Source organism: Sorex araneus, chromosome 3 (genome assembly GCF_027595985.1).
Source record: "Sorex araneus isolate mSorAra2 chromosome 3, mSorAra2.pri, whole genome shotgun sequence".
In the NCBI taxonomy this organism is placed as follows: domain Eukaryota; kingdom Metazoa; phylum Chordata; class Mammalia; order Eulipotyphla; family Soricidae; genus Sorex; species Sorex araneus.
The window spans coordinates 76,225,167-76,243,474 of NC_073304.1; the positions used below are offsets into that span (position 1 = coordinate 76,225,167).

The window sequence follows — 18,308 nt, forward strand, 5'->3', positions numbered from 1 at the left end:
AGGGCTTAGCATAAGCTTATGAAAGAAGGGTTCAAACCCACCTCTACACTATCCCAAATCTAGGATTTGTGGACTGGGAGTGGACAGTCTCACGACCCGGCCTAGAATCAGGCCACCTTGCCTGCTCTCAGCCCCCAGGGGACCCATCGTGCAGATGGCGGTTTCTCCCTCACGCAAGGCCTCTCCCTGGGGGTTGTCCTTTGTCATCCTCTGAAGGACCACCCCGAACTCGAAAGGCATTTCCTAGTCACGGGACGGCTCCTCCTCTGCTCTGTCCCGTGAGACTCCCACAGGAACAACCAAGAAAATGTCACGGAGAGACAAATGTCAGGAAGTTCCTTCAGTCAGCCTCACACCCTCTCCTGAGGGTCCCTTTACAAGCCAGAGCCTGCTCTAGAGGAAGCAGATGCTGAACCCCGGTTGGGTTCAGTCCTCCAGCTGAGCCTGTCTCTGCTGACCCCTCCCCTGCACCCAGGCCGGGCTACCTTGAAGGCCTGCTTGTAAACGTAGGTCTCTGACCCCCCCTCAGGGCCCTTGAGCTTGCTGAAGAGCAGGAGGTGCTCGAAGAGAAAGACGTGGCGCAGGCACTTCTTCCGGCCACAGATGACGGTGAAGGGGTCTCGATGCAGGAGCTGGCCCTGCTCCTTCAGATCTGTCTGGGAAAGGGGAAAGGAAAGCTCATTGGCTTTGGTGCACTGGGCCATTTTTGCAGGGGCAGGGGTGGGAGGGCAAGTAAACCTGGGATTTAGAGGCCAAGGGGGCGCATGCAATGGTTTTCAGAGCCAGGAAACCAAGGGGAAGCTCCACCTAGAATCCACCCACCACCCATCTGCCTTAGCACCCCAGGGCGGTGGTGGGGTGACACGTCTCCCGGAAGTAGGGAGAAATCGCAGCCAGGTGAGGAGGGCTTCTTCCCTGCTCCGGAAAGGGATTGCGTGGAGGAGAGTAAGGAATGCTGGGAGCAACAATCGATGCAGGAGGAAAGATAAGAACGGGACAGGGAAGCACGTGCCTTCACGGGACCAGGTGGGACGGAGGGGCAAGGCATAGCGACTATTGACAGATGGGAAAAGATACCCCCATGAAATGTAGTGACTTCACAAGGCTTTCCCAGCTGGTTGAAAAATCAGAGCCCAAGCCCCTGTGAACTGTGGTGACTGGAGCCAAGGCCTCACCTCGCACCCACGCACGGCCTCCACGGCCAGCAGGTCTCGGCCCCGTGTCTCCTGCTCCCGCAGCAGCTGCATGGCGGCCCCAAGGGCCTGGCGTTCAGAACTCAGCTCCGGCCCGACCTCCCTAAGGAGCTCCTCCAGGAGCCTTCCGTACCGAGCCAGCTGCTCCAGAGGTTGCTGCAGGGCCCGGGGCAGGTGAGGGCCGCCCTCCGGGTTACCCTGTGATGGGGAGGACAGAAATGGGGTTAAGCTGCAGGGCCAAGGGCCAGTGGCGCCCCACCGTTCTGCAGGTAAGATGGGAAGATGGGAGCTCCTTAAGGCTGGGGAGGTGGGGATTCCCAAAGGTGAGGCGGAAGCTCCCTGGCCTCTGAAACAGGGCAGCGGCCTGCGGGAGTGGCCAGCATGGTCTGCCTCGGGAACAGATCAGAAGAGTACGAATCCCTTGTTGTTTTCTGGCTTTTTTTTTTTTTTATTAGCTTTTGAAGTCACTTTCACAAGCGATAAGTCAGGTTCCCTGGCAGGCCCTCAGCAATTGGGATGGGATATCGGTAAGTGATGTTCTGGGTACACCCAAGGAAGCTTTTCCCCAGGAATCTGAGGCTGGGATTTTGAATCTGAATGCTGGCCCCCATCCCTGCTCCTAAGGGTTGGGGTGCATGTTACCTTTGTCGGGGGCCCAAGTGCAGCCAGGCCATTTTCCAGTTTGTGTCGGTGCTTCACGTACTGGGCGTAAAGGCTGAACTGGTCCCCCTGCACCCGTGGGAAGAGGTAGAGTGGTGTGGTGAGACCCTCGGGCCTGCAGACCGGCCTCTTGTCCCCCTCCTCCCATTTGCCCAATCCAGGGACGGACCGGAGTCTGCCTGGGGACTAACGGCTTCCTTGGAGACTGGGAAGGCGGGACAAGAGGAGAGGGGCACAGCTGAGGACAGCCAGCTGGAGGTGCCTGGTGGGGACCGCCCAGGGCTTGGCTCCAGGCCACAGGCTCCCAATTTAGTGGCCAGCCGCCTCCTTTCAGACAGAAATCACTCAGCACCTCCCTGGAACTCGGCCTCCTTTTTAGCAAACCTCTCACCCCTCATTGTACCCGAGTCCACTCCTAACCCCCGGCCGGTGCCGGCACCCCCTGGACCACACATTCAGGCACCGGTGAGGCGTGGCAGGAAGGTGGTACGGGGTGGAGAGGGGCTCTGGGGGCGCGCAGGGCTGCATGTGGCTCACTCACGTGGCGCAGAAAGCAGGCGCCGATGCGCAGCGGGTGGTTGGCACAGCCCTGCAGCTCCCTCAAGAAGTGTGTCCGATGGAAGCTGCGAAGTTTCTCCCGGGCGCTCAGGGCGGCGGCCCACGAGCTCCGCAGTTCTGGGGTCAGCTCGGGCCCAGGGACGGGCACGGGCTCGCTCAAGGTGGCAACGTACTCCTGCTCACACGCTATGAGCTCAGACACCAGCCGCTGCTGGGCACTGCGGATACCATGACAGAGAGGAGGGTCAGGGAGGAGAGGAAAAGAGGTTCGTGCCCGGCAAGACACCCCCACCCCCAACCCCCGGCAATGCTGTGTCCCTTTCCTGGATGTGCCTCTTGGCCATGAGTGGGGTTCTGCTCTTACCTGATGCTTCGCTTGCGCTCCATCCGGGGGGTGCCCACTCCCCAGGGCCCGTCGGCCCGGCCCAGCAGTACGTGCTCGCGGGGTGAGCAGGTCCTGTCCACCACCTCTGTGCTGGTGACCTCCAGGCCTCGGATCAGCACGGCCCTCGGGGGCCGGCCATCGACCTCGGGGGCTAGCTCGGTGCCATCCTCCTCATAGTCCTCCCCGCAGGGGGCGAGGGAGCAGTGGGAGGGGGCTGCCCGCGGCCCGGGGCTGCCGGGGAGCAGCAGGGAGCTGAGGCTGGGTGAGGGGCTGTGAGGGCCCCTCGAGGTCCCGCTGCTGGCGCTGTCTGTTCGCCGCCGCCGGTGGCCTCGGGGACTCGCCTCCTCGCCCAGCTGTTGCTGGATCTTCCTCTCCAGCTCCTGGCAGCGGGCCCGGCAGCGCCCCCACTCACGCAGGGCCGCGGGGCTGCCCAGGTCCAGGGCCAGGGCCCGCATCTCCTGGAAGGTGCCAGCGCTGGGTTCCGGGGCCCGGCGCAAGGCCAGGGCTGCCAGCACGGCCTCCCGGCCGGGGCCTGCTCCAGCAAGCCGTGCCGAACCTTCATCGACCCACTCATGTGCCTGCAGGGCCAGGAGGGTTGGGGAAAGGGAGAGGAGGGAGTGAGGGCCTGGGGTCCACCCCCAGCTCCTGTTCTCTTGCTCAGTGACTCCCTCAGTGCTCACCACCCTCCCTGTTCCCTCCAAACATGTCTGCGCACACGCCCAGAACCACTGCCAGAAAACAAAATAAAAACAGCAGAAACCCTAAAACAGGGCTGGAGTGATAGGACAACAGGTAGGGCACTTGCCTTGCATGCAGACTACCCAGGTTTGACCCCTGGCACCCTGTATGGTACCCTGAGCCTGCTTGGAGTGATCCCAGAGTGCAGAGCCAGGAGTAAGCCCTGAGCGCTGCTAGGTGTGGCCCAAACTCCCCCATTGTCCCCTCCCCCCAAACAACCCGCCTCCCAACCAGAATCACTGCCAGACCATGCCACGCTGAGTGGGCAGAGACAGTAGAAAGAACAGGCCAGTGGCAGATTCTAGACTTGTGGTGCCTCATTATTTCCTTTATAATTCTCACTGCAGCCCTCCCGGGTGCCTAGAGAGAGGCTCAGGTTTTGTACCTCGCCTGGGCTAGGTTATTCCACAGTGTCGGGACCCAGAAGAAGGCTCCCTGAGGGCCCTGCTTTTAGCAACTGCAGGTGGATGGGGTGGGGTGGGGGGTGGGTGGAGGGGGCAGAGGACGAAGGGGCTGTGCACATACCTGCTGGAAGAAGCGCTGTAGCCTCAGCGCCCGATGAAGACCACTTTCAGCTTGCTCCAGGCGCTGTTCAAAGACATCCAGAACCTTCTGGGTGGCGATGTCCTCCTCCAACGCCAGGGCCTCCTGGGCCTGGGCCAGGCGTTCCTGGAGGAGACAGGCTGAGGTCATACCCGCTCCTCGGTCCCCGCCAGTCCCTCCCTGCTCTACTCCCCCTTCTCACCTGCACCTCAGCACTGAAAGCCCGGAAGCGCAGTTCTGTCTCCTGCAGGGCAGCCAAGGAGTCCCCCGGAGCTGCGAAGCTCGCCAGCTGCTCCTCCCCTGGGCCCGAAAGCCAGTGCAGCACCTAGGCCAAGAGGGCAGGGGTTCAGGGTGAGGGCAGGGCCACGATGGAGGGGGCACCCGTGGCGAGAGAAAGGCCTATGCCGAGAGTGGCTCTCTCTCAACCCTCTGCCCCAAACAAAAGACCGTGGGGGCAAGTTCTCATCTCATCGGTCAAGTCAATCGTAGTGAACGACAGTTGTTTGTGCAGGTGGAGAGAAATGGTACAGGATGTTTGGTGAAGAGCCCCAGGCAGGGGAAGCCGAGTTTGCGGGGAAAGCACTGAAGGACGTGGGTTAGGGTCGAGGGTGCGGAAACGGAGGATTGCGGTGGAAGCCCGAGGCAGGAGGAGAGCACTGAGGCCACGAGGAAATTTCATGTTCATGAAGCCCAGGTGTAGCATGTGCACATGTGTGCGCACATGTGTGTGCATGTTTCAGTGCCAGCTGCCCGTTGTGGATCTCTTGGGATGCTCATGTTGGTTCTGGAATGTCCAAAGAAGGGACGAGAAATTTTTTTCTTCCCTGAAGGAAGCGGGGGTGAGCCTGAGAAAGCCGAGTCCTAGACCATTCTGCAGAGGCAGAGCAACTGAAAGGGCCTCTCAGGACCTTCGCTGCATTCACCGACTCATCTCATTACTCTAGAGGGGAGGACTCGGGAACTCGGAGATGCTTCCAGACTTGTTCACATCTCACGCCCAGAGAGCTGGGGCGCACGCTGAGCATTTGAAAACCCAAACCTGGACTCAGATGAGTGGGTGGGAGAGGGGAGGGGGACAATGGGTGAGCAAGGAGCCCTCAGCAGGGGAGGCCCCGAGACAAGGAGCTGGAGGAAACACACACACAGAAATGCTGGGAAGCAGAGCGTCCTGTCCCGCCTTTGACACTGACCCTGAGATGACCCTTCCCACGCGTGGGGCTTAGAGAAGGACAATCAGATTTCAGAGTCTTCTGCTCCCCTGCTTGGGAAGTGGAGAGCAAACTCCTAAACAGTCCTCAAGCCTGGCCTAGAAGAATCAGGGCTCAGGGAACCCGGTCCCCTGCCACTCCTCTGCAAAGCGACCTTGGTTCCCAAAGCATTTTGCCGTGTTTGCTGCCCTCCTTCTGGGGAACAATGGTGAGAGGAGCAAAGGAGCATGCGTGGAATGCAGCGAAGAGCTTTGTTGTTGGTTTTTGGCGGGTGTTGAGGAGCAAACCCAGGACCTCGTGACAGTGGGAGTGGAAGGGTGGTGTGCCAGGTGAATTTAGTCGGTCACTTCAAATATCTCACCATCAAACAGGCAGCCAGTCAAAATAGATAATGTGGGTGACAGATGGCAGCAGATAAAAGGAAGCCCCCAGCCAGGCCCAGCCCTTTTCTTACAACTTTTTCTCTCACACCATTTATCTCGGCCCTCTTTTTTCTTGTCCTTCTCCTCTCACCCCTTTTTCTCTTGCCCCTTCTACCCATCAGCCCTTCGCTCATTTTTTTATTTTGCTTTTTGGGTCGCATCCAGCGATGCTCAGGGGTTACTCCTGGCTTTTGCACTCAGGAATTACTCCTGGCGGTGCTTGGGGGACCATATGGGATGTCGGGGATCGAACCCAGGTCGGCCTCGTGCCAGGCAAACGCCCTACCCTACCTGCTGTGCTATTGTTCCGGCCCCAGCCTTTTTCTCATTCTTGTATGCTAAGGCAGACTGAAAAATCTAGTCGGGTCGCTTCCCCGGACAGAAGACAGTGTGAGATGAAGCTCACTGACTTAGACAAGTGGCAGAATCTGGCAGGGGTCCTACACCTGGACAGACAGCAGGCTGGACACTTAAGGGAAGCCAGGACGGGACAGCATGGAGCAACTGGGGTACATCCTGGGAAAGGCCCAGGGACATGACTGTGGACCAGGAAAGCAAACACGGAGAGAAAACAGCGCAGGGACAAGGCCAAGTCGCCATGCACTGGATCTGGACAGACGGTGACTTTGAACGGGACAAGGAAGTCGTTCATGGGACGGGGCAGTGTGGGACCAGACGGGTCATGTCATGCATGGGTAAAGGACATTTGGGGAAAAGGAGAGAGAGCAAAAGGGAATGCCCTGCCCCAAAGGTGGGGTGGGGTGGGGGGAGATGGGATGCCGGGGTGGGAGGGATGCCGGGGTCATCGGTGGAGGAGAATGGGTACTGGTGGTGGGGTGGGTACTCGAGCATTGTATGACTGAAACACAAGCACGAAAATATGTAAATCTGTAACTGTACCCTCACGGTGATTCATCAATAAAAAATATTAAATAAAAAAAGGAGAAAAAAAAAAGAGGGCTCACTATGTCAAGCAGAAAAAAAAAGGACATTTGGGGAGGGACCCAGATCTATCTCCTTAAACTATACAATAAAGTCAAAACTTTTTAAAAAAATTTTTTTTGGGGGGGGGGTGGAGAGGGCACACCCAGCAGTACTCAGGGGTTACTCCTGGCTCTCTAGTCAGGGATGACTGGTTGGTGGGGCTCGAGGGACCCTTTGGGATGCCGAGGACTGAGCCCAGGTCATCCTCATGCAGGGCAAGTACCCTATCCACTATACTATTGCTCCAGTTCCTTGTTTATTTTTGGTTTTGGACCATACCTATCTCTTTGACCCCTGAACTCTAACTTCCTAACCTTCAAAGTTTTGTTGTATGCAAATCTTTTCATACAGTTCTCAAGAACCCACCAGCTCAAGAAAAGCCACTTTCATGCTAACTGTATCCCTTGGGGGTGATACCTTATTTGGTATTGGTGTTTGGGCCACAACCTGCAGTGCTCAGGGGTTCTTCTTGGTGTTGTGCTCACGGGTCTCACTAGGCAGTGCTCTAGGGATCATATACAGTGCTGGGGATTGAACTGGGTGGGGCCAGTTGCACGCGAGGCAAGTGCTTACCTGCTGGACTATCTTTCTGGCCCTCTATGCATTTATTTTGGTTTTGGGGTCACATCTGGCTGTGCTCAGGGTTTACTCCTGGCTCTGTGCTCAGGGGTCACTCTTAGATAGCTCAGGAGACCATGTGGGATACTGGGGATTACACCTGGGTCAGCCGCGTGCAAGGCAAGCACCCTACCCATTGTACTATTGCTCTGGCCCCTCTATTTATTTCTATGTTTTTTTTTTCCCCCCCGAGAAAGGGGTGGTTTGGGTTACACACAGCTTCGGGCTCTGTACTCAGCGATCACTCCAAGAGGTGCTCAGGGGACCATATGAGGTGTCAGGGATCAAACTGGAGCTGGCTACGTACAAGGCAAGCACCTTAACCCTTGTGCTATCTTTCTGGCCCAACTATGGATTCTTGATCAAACATACATGGTGTGTGTGTGCATGTGGGTGTACATGCTGGAGAGATGAACAGAGCATAGGTGCTTGCCTCCATGTGGTCAACCTGGGCTGGATTCCCGTGCATGGCCGGGTATGTACCCAACCAATAACTGTCACTGTCACTGTCATCCCGTTGCTCATTGATTTGCTCGAGCGGGCACCAGTAACGTCTCCATTGTGAGACTTGTTAATGTTTTTGGCATATCGAATACATCATGGGTAGCTTGCCAGGCTCTGCCATGCGGGCAAGATACTCTCGGTAGCTTGCTAGGCTCTTTGAGAGGGGTGGAGGAATCGAACCTGGGTTGGCCGCGTGCAAGGCAAACGCCCTATCGCTGTGCTATCACTCCAGTCTGTAACAAACAAAAAACCAACCAACCAACAAAAAAACAGAGGGATGGGGGAAAAGAGGCTTCCCCTCTTGCCTGATGCTGAGACACTAGCTCCCTCTTGCTTAGCCTCAAGCTGACCATGACTGACCCTCACAGGGAAGTGGGAGAGAGAGGGGGCCACTGACTCCTCCCAGGGGAGAACACAAGGAGGCTCAGGTCAAGTGAGGGGTACATGGGGCTCCCCACGCACCTGCTGGAGTCGACGCACCCGCTGCTGCTGCTCCTGCTGCTGCACATGCAGGTTGGATAGACGCACGAGCTGGTGAATGGCTTCATCCACCTCCTGATACAGCGCAGCTGGACCTGGCCCCTCCAGCCTGGGGAATGAGTAGGACAGGATGAACCTCAGTCCTGAGCAGGCCCCCTACCTCGCCCTTTCCATTTTGCTCTGTGCACTCTACCTTCCAGAGGTGGAGCAGCACCCTGGCTCAGCACATGCCTCTGTTTTGTTTTTGGGGGCCGCACCTGGTGATGCTCAGGGCTTTCTTTACTCCTGGCTGTGCACAGAGGAATCAGTCCTAGCTTGCTCAAGGGACCATATGGGATGCCAGGGATGAAACCTGGGTTGGCTGCATGCAAGGCAAGAGCCCGACCCGCCGTGCTATCTCTCCAGCCCCAGTATACGCCTCTGGATTTGAACCCTGACTCTTCCTTGGATGGACTAATCTGGGACAAGATGTTTGACACTGGGGCTGAAGCAATAGCACAGCGGGTAGGGCATTTGCCTTGCACACGGCCGACCCGGGTTCGATTCCCAGCATCCCATATGGTCCCCTGAGCACTGCCAGGGGTGATTGCTGAGTGCAGAACTAGGAGTAAGCCCTGTGCATTGCCAGGTGTGACCCAAAAAGCCAAAAAAAAAAAGATGTTTGACACTTCTGATCCTTCAAATCTGACCCGACACATCATTTTCCATTTAAACATTCCAGCATGCTGGAGGGTGATGAGAAAATAAAGGGAGAAGCATGTCCTGCCCAGCTAGGAAGATCCTGCTTCGAGCTAGCCCTCGGCTGTGTCGAGTCCTCATATCCACCCCCGCAGTGCCCTCCTACCTGCTGCTGTGGGTGGATCGCAGCCTCATCAGGATGGCACCGCCGTCCCTCTGCAGCTCTGTCAGCCGGGGGTCCTCCAGCACCTTCTGCAGTGGCTCAGGCATTGCAGCCGCCTCCTAGTGAGAGGGAGTAGTTGAGAGTTGGGGGAGCCATGCAAGTCCCCGCCCCACCCCATCCCATCTCATGCCCTTGATCCCCTCTCGCCTCCTACCTCTCCCTCCGGCTCTGCAGCTCCTTCCAGCTCCTCAATGGCTGTTCGTACAGAACCCAACACACCGTGGCACAGATGGCACAGCCGTGCCACTTCCTGAGGACACACAGGGACAGAGTCCAGGGGGGACGGGCTTTCGGAGGGGAACCAGAGCGCTGGGGTAGAACAGGGCAGTGCCTGAGATTTTTTGGGGGGTGGGGGGTGGGGGAGGGCTTGGGGCCACACCCAGTGGTGCTCAGGGATCACTCCTGGTAGGGCTTTTCTTTTGTTTGATTTTGGGTCACACCCGGCAATGCTCAGGGGTTAGTTCTGGCTCTGCATTCAGGCATCACTTCTGGTGGTGCTTGGGGGTCCACATGGGATACTGGGGATGGAACACGAGCTGCCTGCATGCAAGGCAATTGCTCTACCTGCTGCTCCAGCCCCACTCTTAGTAAGGCTTGGGGTACCATACACAGCTGCAAACAAGTGCCTTAACTCTTGAGCTATCTCTCTGGCCTCTAACCTCTGAGACTTCCTTTTTCTGTTTTGAGTCACACCCAGCAATGCTTAGGGGTTACTCCTGGCTCTGTGCTCAGGAATTATTCCTAGTGGTGCTCAGAGGACCACATGGGATGCCCGGGACTGAAGCTGGGTTGGCTGCATGCAATGCAAGTGCCCCCAGAGATGTCTATGGAGTCAGTGATGGGTCGGATTCCGACTTTGTTGCTAACTAATTGTACGACCTTGTGCAGGTCCAGAAACCTCCCTGAATCTCCGTTTCTTCAGGGTAAGACACAGATTTCTGTGAGGTGTGAAGAGACGATGCCAGGGAAGCCCTAAGCAAGGGCCCGGCACAATGGGTAGTGGAGCAAATGTGTCTCTGTCCCTGTAGCCTGCACTGGGACTTCACCTCTCTGCCCTCTCAGGATCGCATCCTATGACCCCTCCCCTAGAGGGTTCAGCTCAGATCGGCTCTGCATCTCTTCCCTGGAGCACTCAGCATCCTTAGAGGCACAGAACGGGAGATCACAGCACAACTGCTGTATTCTACAGGCGGGGAGCCTGAGGCTGGTGTGCTGATGCAGAAACAGGTAAGAGAAACACTATCTCTGAAAGAGGGCTACAGTCACTTGGCCAAGGTCACCTGGAGCCTGAGCTGGCCTGTCTGCCTTTCAGCTCTGTCCTTGTGCTATTACTCACAGTCCTTACCAGTTGGTTCTGACTTATCTCCTCCCAATCCCCGCCAAAACATGTGCTCTTTCACATCATAAGAATTTATTCGTTGGGGCCAGAGCGATAGTACAGCAGGTAGGGTGTTTGTCTTGCATGCGGTCGACTAGAGTTCAATGCCCAGCTTCCCATATGGTTCCCTGCGCGCTCCCAGGAGTAATTCTGAGTAACCCCTGAGCATTGCCAGATGTGACCCAAAAAGCCAAAAAAAATTGTTCCTTTTAAAAAAAAAGAGAGAGAGGCTGGAGCAATAGCACAGCGGGTAGGACGTTTGCCTTGCACGCGGCCGACCCGGGTTCAAATCCCAGCATCCCATATGGTCCCCCGAGCACAGCCAGGAGTAATTCCTGAGTGCATGAGCCAGAAGTAACCCCTGTGCATTGCTGGGTGTGACCCAAAAACCAAAAAAAAAAAATAATTTATTTGTTGTTGTTGCTGTAGTTCTTGGAGTCATACCTGGTGGTGTTGGGTTTTGGAGGGCTGGAACCTAATCATGGCAGGTGCTCTGTCATCTGAGACATATTTCTGGTCTGAGAATTTTGGGGGGAGGCCACACCCAACGTATTCAGGCATAACTCCTAGAGGGCTTGAGGGACCATATGAGGTGCCAGGGATCAAACCTAAGCAGGCTGCTTGCAAGGGAAACACCCTACTCACTGTACTATCTCTCTAGACCCTGAGAATTTATTTACTGTACTTCTGTATAGTAAATATACCCCCAACAACCTATGGAACATGGTTTAGCATGTTTGCTCAGGTTGTGGGAGCCATAGGGACTTCTTGAACTGGAGGAACAGGAAATAACTTTTCCCAATCCAGGGTCAAGTCTCAGGTCTGTCCTAAATCCTAAAATGTCTTCATGAGGCCATTCCTGGGCTGGGTTGGGAGGAGTGTCTTACCTGGTGTGTCTCTACCCAGTGTCTGGGAGATGGGTCCCGGTGGCCTCCCATGTTCCAGGGCAGCTCCTCTGGCTTGATCACTCTTTCCAGGTCATTCTCTGACAGCAACTCAGCACCCTGAAGACATGCAAGGGGGTTTCTGGGATGGCCACTCAGAATTTGGGGGCTCCAGCTAGCCCCTTCTCTCCTCTTCACTCTGGATGGGGACTGAGTGGCACTGAGGGGCTCCAACCTGAAATCCGTGGAGTTCCTTGGGAGGGTCATCCACAGAGAGAAGCAGCAGCCGCTGAATCAGGGGAGGGTCTCCCACGTCCTGAGGCAGAGAATAACTCAACTGTGGACGACTGCTGGGCCGGGGGTGGCCACTGTGGGAGCGTCAGGATCAGGGGAAGTATCGTCTCAGGGGGTTGGTTACCTGGAGCTGATTCAGGACAGGGATGAGAGCTGGAGGCAGTGGTGGGGCTTGGCGAAGGTCCAGCAGAACGGACAGCCCCAATCTCTGTAGATCAGGCCTGCGGAGGCAAGAAGAGCCAGGAGGGTAGTGGTGTGTGTGTGTGCAAAAGGGGCACAAGGTGGAGGGAGAAGGTGGTGTAAGATCTGGTTCTCACGTCAAGAGTGCTTAGGAGCAGTCAGTTCCTGGAACATTTGGGAGAGGCCAAACAGTAGGCAAAGAGGCCAAAGTCTGGGATGTGTATCCAAAACTTATGACCCAGCATTAAGGAACCTATTCCCAGGGCAAGTGAATCATGGAATCAAAGTCTGGAATGTGAGAAATTCTATACTCTGGGTGCCAGAGTGAAGGTACAGCAAGTAGGACACTTGCCTTGCATGTGGCCATCCCAGGTTTGATCCCCAGCACCCCATACTGTTTCCTGAGCACCGCCAGAGACAGGGTGCAGAGCCTGAGTGAAGAGCCAGGAATAAGGCCTAAGCACCAGCAGTTGTGGTCCAAAAATCAAACAAAAAAAAAAAAGAAAGAGAAAGAGAGAGGGACTGAGAAATATAACAGTGGGTAAGGCACTTGCCTTGCATGCACCAGATCTGGGTTCAATCCCCAGCACCCCATAAGGTCCCCCAAGCACCACTAGGGGTAATTTCTGAGAGCAGAGCCAGGAGCAACCCTAAGCATTGCCAGGTGTGACCCAAAAATGAGAGAGAGAGAGAAGAGAGAGAGAGACAGAAAGAGAGAGATAGAGAGAGAGAGAGAGAGAGAGAGAGAGAGAGAGAGAGAGAGAGAGAGAGAGAGAGAGAGAGAGAGAGAGAGATTCTGTACTCTGGAAAGGTGGGAATTCAGAGTCAGCTCACCGCACGAGATGGGGAGAGACTTGATGTCATAAAACCCTAGCAGTGACCTACATTACAGGGATGGAAGGTAGGAGAAGACAAAGAGCAGGATGTGAAGACCTGAGGGCTGAGGAAGCAGGTGTCCCAGAGGTCAGGGGACAGGGGACTGCATTACCTGAGCAGTGAGTGGAGGTAACGCAGCGCGGCGCTCAGCATGTCTGGGGAGGGCGGGGGCTCCTCAGGGGGGCTCGGTGGGGTGATGGTCAGCAGGGCTCGCCCACTCTGGTCCACCCCACCTGAGGACACAAAATGGCCAGGCTGTCCTGGCTGGGGGAGGCCACGGCTTCTCTCTCCTCACCCCACTCTCCCTCCTGCCACAGATGCCTACTAACCCGTCAGCAGCAGGAATCCGGAAGCCATCAAGTCCCAAGCGACATCAGGGTCATCAGAGACGGAGGCTGGGGGAGCCTCTTCTGCGACACTGTCCCCGTTTACTTCTTGCCCAGCCTCCAGGGGAGGTGCTGGGGAGTCGGACAGGGATTCTCCGGGCCCTGTGGCTCCTGCAAAGACACAGGCAGAGCTGTGGGCCTCAAGTGAGGGCGGGTTTGGCTGTCCTGATCCCAGCATCCCCCCTGGCCCTGCACCTATTGCTCTCACCCACTGGCCTCAACTCTCACCAGCCACATGCTCTGGGCTCAGGGCCTCTTGCTCGCTCTCCGGAGTCCTCTCCCCACGAGGCCCGCAGGGCTCTGGGGCCTGAAGTTCTTTGTCATCTGCGTGTCCGAGCTCCTCCTTGGGCTCTGATTCGGGTTTCCCCGAGTCCTTGGGCTCCTCCTTCAGCAGGCTGCTGGGGGCTTCCGGAGGACCCGGCTCTTCCTTGTCCCCAGGGCTCAGGGGGGCACTGTCACCTCCTCTCCCTGCAGCTCCTCTCCCCGGGGCTCGCTTCTTTCTCCTGTTTCCTTTGCCTGTCCGCCGAGGAGTGCCAGGAGGTCCTTCGGCCCCCTGGACTGTTCCCCCAACCTCGCCCGGCCTCAGAAGGCAGGATTCCGAGGTTTCCCCCAGTGCCTCTGCAGGGAGCTCGACCACCTCGGGGGCTGCAGCCTCAGGGAGAGCCTCGGCTCCTGGGGGAGACCCGGGGGAGGCACTAGTGCTGCTGCCCTCGCCTGGTGGGCGGGCCCCGTCCTGGTCGTGAGGCCCCTGCCCCTTCTGGTTCACCAAGGCGCGGTGTCTCCGGTGGCGGCCCTTCCCTCCAGCACCCTTGCGGGTGGGCACCGTTCGGGTCCTGGAGAGGCCTGAGGAGCCCTCTGCATCCGGGGGACTCCCCCTCACGGGCAGGGTCACCTCTAGCAGTTCCACATACTCGCCCTCAGGTCCTTCGGCAGGGGCATTGTGCCCATCGCCAGGGCTCCGGGTGCCCAGGGCTTCCTCAGCCAGGGGAGGGCTGGGGAGCCCTGGGGGTCCAGAAGGCAGTTCCGGGGGCAATGTGCTTGGCCGATGTCCCACCATGAGGCCCCCTTTGTGCACGAATCGAGGGCAGATGAGCTCGGCCCAGGGTAGCCGCTGAATGCCCGAAGGTGCAGACAGTAGGCAGGTACTGAGGCGACCTGTGGGCCGGTCCTTATTGATGCCTTGCAGCCACTCGGGTGTGAACAGGTAAGAACAGGCTTCATGAGGAACCGGCAGCTCCTGCACGCGGCCACCGCCTGGGGCCAGGCACTTGAGTGCCAGGCGGGGTGCCTGGGCAGCCGAGGGCACCACTTGCAGGTAGAAGTCTCCCGGGCGGAGCAGCTGCCAGGGCAGGGCTGCGAGCTGCACCACCACCTGCTCGTGCAGGCAGAGCGGCCAGCCCTCGTGGAAGAAGAGGAAACCACTATACTGGGCCTGGGGAGAGAAGCGGGAGCAGCGCTTAGGCTGGTGGTAGGAATGGGACAGCCCGAAGCATGATGAAGTTCCGAGATGCAGGAGGGGGATATTTCGGAAGAGGCAGGTTACAGAGGAAAGGGTTGGGATAAGACTTTTCTTTTTTTATTTTTCTGGTGGCAAGAAGCTTTTGTAGAAAGCTCGTCCCAAGTGTGGGCAGGAAAGAAGTGACTCATTACAAAGACATGGTCAGCAGATGCCATTGTCTCGGAGGAGTCCATCCAGCCTCTTAGGAGGTCTTTATTTCTGTGGGTGCCAGGGTCTTTGTTGAGTTAGGTCTGGGGGAGTTGGGCACCGGAGAAATGGGTATGTCGGGAATTGGATTTGGAGGGTTGGGGTGTTTGGGAGTTGATGTCAGAGGTGGATTGGTGGTGGTGGTGGTGGAGGCGAGAGCTGAGTGTATCTGAGTGGTAAGTGCCTCTTGCAGGGGCTGGAGGGATCCATGACAGGGGAGGTAGGTGTTCCAGTGGAGGGGACGGAGAATGATGGGAGGTAATGGATCTCAGGGGAGGAAAAACAGCCACTCACACAGGCTTCCTGCTGGACCTTGGCAAGCAGGTGCTTGGCAGGCACCAAAAAGTCCAGCGTGTACCTCAGCGCATCCTCCCGATAGGTCCTCTCTACCACCTGGAACACCTGGCCCAGCAGAGTGGGTGCTGTGGCCTCGAAGGGCGGGTAAAGTGCAGCGAGCGTGCTCTGCACACAGTCCTCCACCGGCTCCGGCTCCTGCAGGGATGAGAACAGGCTTCAGGGTCCCGGACATCACGCCAGGGAGGCTCCTGGGGAGCAGACTGCTATGGGCCTGGCTGTGTTCCTCCAAGGCCAGTGTGGCACAGGGAGGGCATTGGGGAAGCAACTGAATGGGCTCCAGTAGGGCTGGGCTGGGTCAGCACAGAGGCCTTGCATGTCCTCCTTAAGCTCTGAGACCCAGGGGGGAACTTGAGGGCGCTGTTCTGAGATCAAGGTTGAATCAGGACAATTGCACAGGCCCTGCTCAGGGCAGACTGCTGGGTCATGCAGCAGGAGACCTGCAGAAGCGGCGGGCTGCACGGGCCACCTGGACCGGAAACAAGCCTGTGCTGGAGATGAGTTTGAGTGGGAAAGAGTGAAGGACTGACTTGATGATACTTCCCATTCCCCTCTTTTTCAGAGTCAGGCCAACCCTTTCCCAGAACATGTGGGATTGAGTTACAAAGCATTGGGTGGGGGCAGATGAAAAAATAAAGTCACCAAGGGAACGTGCAGAACAGGGGAAAAGTGAGGCCTGCACCTAAGTGTTTGCAGATTCAGAACTTGTGGCTCCACCTGGACGCCACAGTCAGAGGAGACCCAGTCCTGCTTCCGGCAGCCTCCAAACCTGAATCAATGGGATGCTTTCTCCATCCCCGCCCCTGGAAACCACCCCTCGGGCTACTGCTTAACCAACTGATTTCCCTTTCAAGATGGCTTTGAAGTTCCTTTTATCAGACATCTTGGCCCCGCATGGGCAAGGGGCAGTGCATTGCCCTGTTTACCCATCAGCCCCACCCCCCACCCCCGCCGCGCGCCTGCCCTCCTCCCCCACTGCTTCCTTCTTTGCCCTGAAGACAAAACTTGCATGTATAACTTTGAGCCCCTCCAGCCGCGGCGTGGGCCTATCCCAGAGACAGCCCTTCAGTGCGTCAGCTCGGAGCCCCGGCCCCAAGGTGTGTGGGCGAGGAGACAGACCCCCCAGTGTTCTGTGGACCCGGCCCGCGCGGCGAGCGTGGGTGGGGGGCGCGCGGAGAGGGGCGCGCGAGGGGGGGAGACGGGGGCAGGCCGAGTGGGCCGTCCGCTCGGAGGCCAGGAAGGGGGAGCCGGAGCTGGGGCGGCGAGGCAGCTGCAACCCATTAGGGGTGGTGAGCTCATGGCAGAGCCGAGGCGCAGCCACAGGAAACGGCCGCGGCAGGCGGGGAGGAGGGGTCTGGGGTGGGAGGCGGCAGGCGCGGGTTGGGAGACCCGACCCAAGAGCAGCCCAAGAGCGACTGAGTCAGCTCTCCCTGGCCCGGTTCCTCTTTCTTCTCAGTCCAGCCTCTCTGCCAGGGCGGGGGGGGGGGGGTGGCTTTCCCTCTGCAGAGGGGGCAGCCCGGCGGGGCTCCTCCTTCCCCGTCCCTGCACCAGCGCCCCCTGGCAGGGCCTCTCCCCCTCCTCCACTCCCTGCAGTAAGCCTCGGGCCGGTCCCCCCCCCCCCCCCCCCCGCCCCGCGGTTCTTCGGAGAGTAGTTCTGGGATGCAAGTTCCCAGCCTCGGGTCCCCGCGGGCCGGCAGGGGCTTCCCCCTCTGCAGTGCCCTCCTGCTTCCTGCGCCCCGGGTCCCCCGTGTCCCCTGCACACAGCTCCCGCCCCTGCTCCCGCTCCGGTGCAGCGGCCAAGGAAGGGGGTGCTCTTAGGCCGACCTTCTGCTCCCCGCACAGTGAGGTGGGGGGAGGGTGCGTTGAGGGGATCCACCTCCCACACCCCAAATCTCTCGTCTGTCTGGCGGCGTCACGCCCCCTGGCACTGCGACCCCTTCGGGACTCTCTCTGTCCCCGCTCCTGAAGCAGCCCCTCTTTTCTCCGCGGGAATTTCCCTCTGTGGCCATGTCCCTGGCTCCAGCCCAGCCACAGCTGTGGCCGGTCCCCCAGGGCCGGATGGGTGGACCCGGCGCACCGGGCTGGGGACTGGGGTTGGAAAATGGTGGTTCCAGGCAGGTCAGTTCTCATGACCCCGAGGCTCGGCTCCCTCCAGGGCCGCCGCCGCCGCCGGACCCACCCGCAGGGGTCTCCCTCCAGCAAAGATCTGGGGACGCGGAAGGGGCGGGGGACAGGGGCAGGGGGCGGGGGAGGAAAGACCCTGCAAAGGAAGGCACAGGTCAGGACGGCGGGGCGCAGGGGGGTGGTGCGTGTGCATTCGCGGGGTGACCGTAGGGGGCTGGGGGAGGGGGCGCGGGGAGGGGGAAGAAAGGGAGAGGGCCGGACCCGGGTGGACAGAGGCAGACTGCGGGGCGGACAGGCGGACGAGCGAAGAAAAGAAGAGGGGGAGGGGAGGCAGCGAGTCCCAGGAGCGCCCCAACAGCCCGCGGCAGGCGCAGCCGGGAGTGGGCAGCGCGGAGGCAGAGGGGCCGCGGGGCCGAGCGGGACTCACCATGGCTCGGCGGGGGCCGCGTCCGACGCTCGGACGGGCTGGCGGGGCGGGGCGCGCCTCCCTCCCGCCGCTCGCGCCGCGCCGGCTCTGGCGAGGGGACAGCTCCAGCCGCGGTGGCGGCTCGGCCCGCTCGGGCGCCCAGGCCGCGGGGCCCCGCCAGGGAGGGCCGAGACGGCCGCCCCTCCCCGCCCCGCCCCGCCCTCCGCCGACCGCCTCCGCCGCGCCGCCCGACCCCCCGCCGGGGCGCCCGAGCCCGCACGCAGCCTCGGTGCGGCCCCTCGACGGCGCCCCGGGACTCGGAGTCGCCGCCCCGCCCCCGAGGGTGCCTCTCTCCGGCGCGCTCAGAGTGGGCTCCGGTCTGGCTCTGCAAGAGAGACCCCTCCTTCCCCCGCCCCAGAGGCTGGGGTCTCCAGCCCGGGACTAGGAGGGTTTCGTCTTCAACTCAGCTGGGACCCTTTCCTCCCTGCAATTGGGAGACCGTAGGCAGGACCTGGGGCTCCGGAGGA

The 18,308-nt window shown here is 59.1% G+C and overlaps 1 protein-coding gene across 3 annotated transcripts in view; it reads right to left on the minus strand.

The window, feature by feature from the left end:
* The window catches only part of ARHGEF40 (Rho guanine nucleotide exchange factor 40), a 23,002-nt gene extending 5,018 nt beyond the window's left edge, over positions 1–17,984 (minus strand). For all 3 annotated transcript variants that reach the window (XM_055130760.1, XM_055130759.1, XM_055130758.1), the window contains exons 1-18: positions 17,803–17,984; positions 15,192–15,389; positions 13,421–14,624; positions 13,136–13,303; positions 12,919–13,039; positions 11,875–11,971; positions 11,692–11,772; positions 11,460–11,576; positions 9,349–9,444; positions 9,138–9,253; positions 8,276–8,402; positions 4,280–4,402; positions 4,060–4,203; positions 2,776–3,374; positions 2,395–2,629; positions 1,836–1,922; positions 1,176–1,391; positions 486–656 (exon numbers count right to left, since the gene is read on the minus strand). In XM_055130760.1, the coding sequence (XP_054986735.1) occupies positions 486–656; positions 1,176–1,391; positions 1,836–1,922; positions 2,395–2,629; positions 2,776–3,374; positions 4,060–4,203; positions 4,280–4,402; positions 8,276–8,402; positions 9,138–9,253; positions 9,349–9,444; positions 11,460–11,576; positions 11,692–11,772; positions 11,875–11,971; positions 12,919–13,039; positions 13,136–13,303; positions 13,421–14,624; positions 15,192–15,389; positions 17,803–17,805 (3,903 nt within the window). In that variant the 5' untranslated portion in view covers positions 17,806–17,984. The remainder of the gene's footprint in view (positions 1–485; positions 657–1,175; positions 1,392–1,835; positions 1,923–2,394; positions 2,630–2,775; positions 3,375–4,059; positions 4,204–4,279; positions 4,403–8,275; positions 8,403–9,137; positions 9,254–9,348; positions 9,445–11,459; positions 11,577–11,691; positions 11,773–11,874; positions 11,972–12,918; positions 13,040–13,135; positions 13,304–13,420; positions 14,625–15,191; positions 15,390–17,802) is intronic.
* Positions 17,985–18,308: the final 324 nt, after the last annotated feature.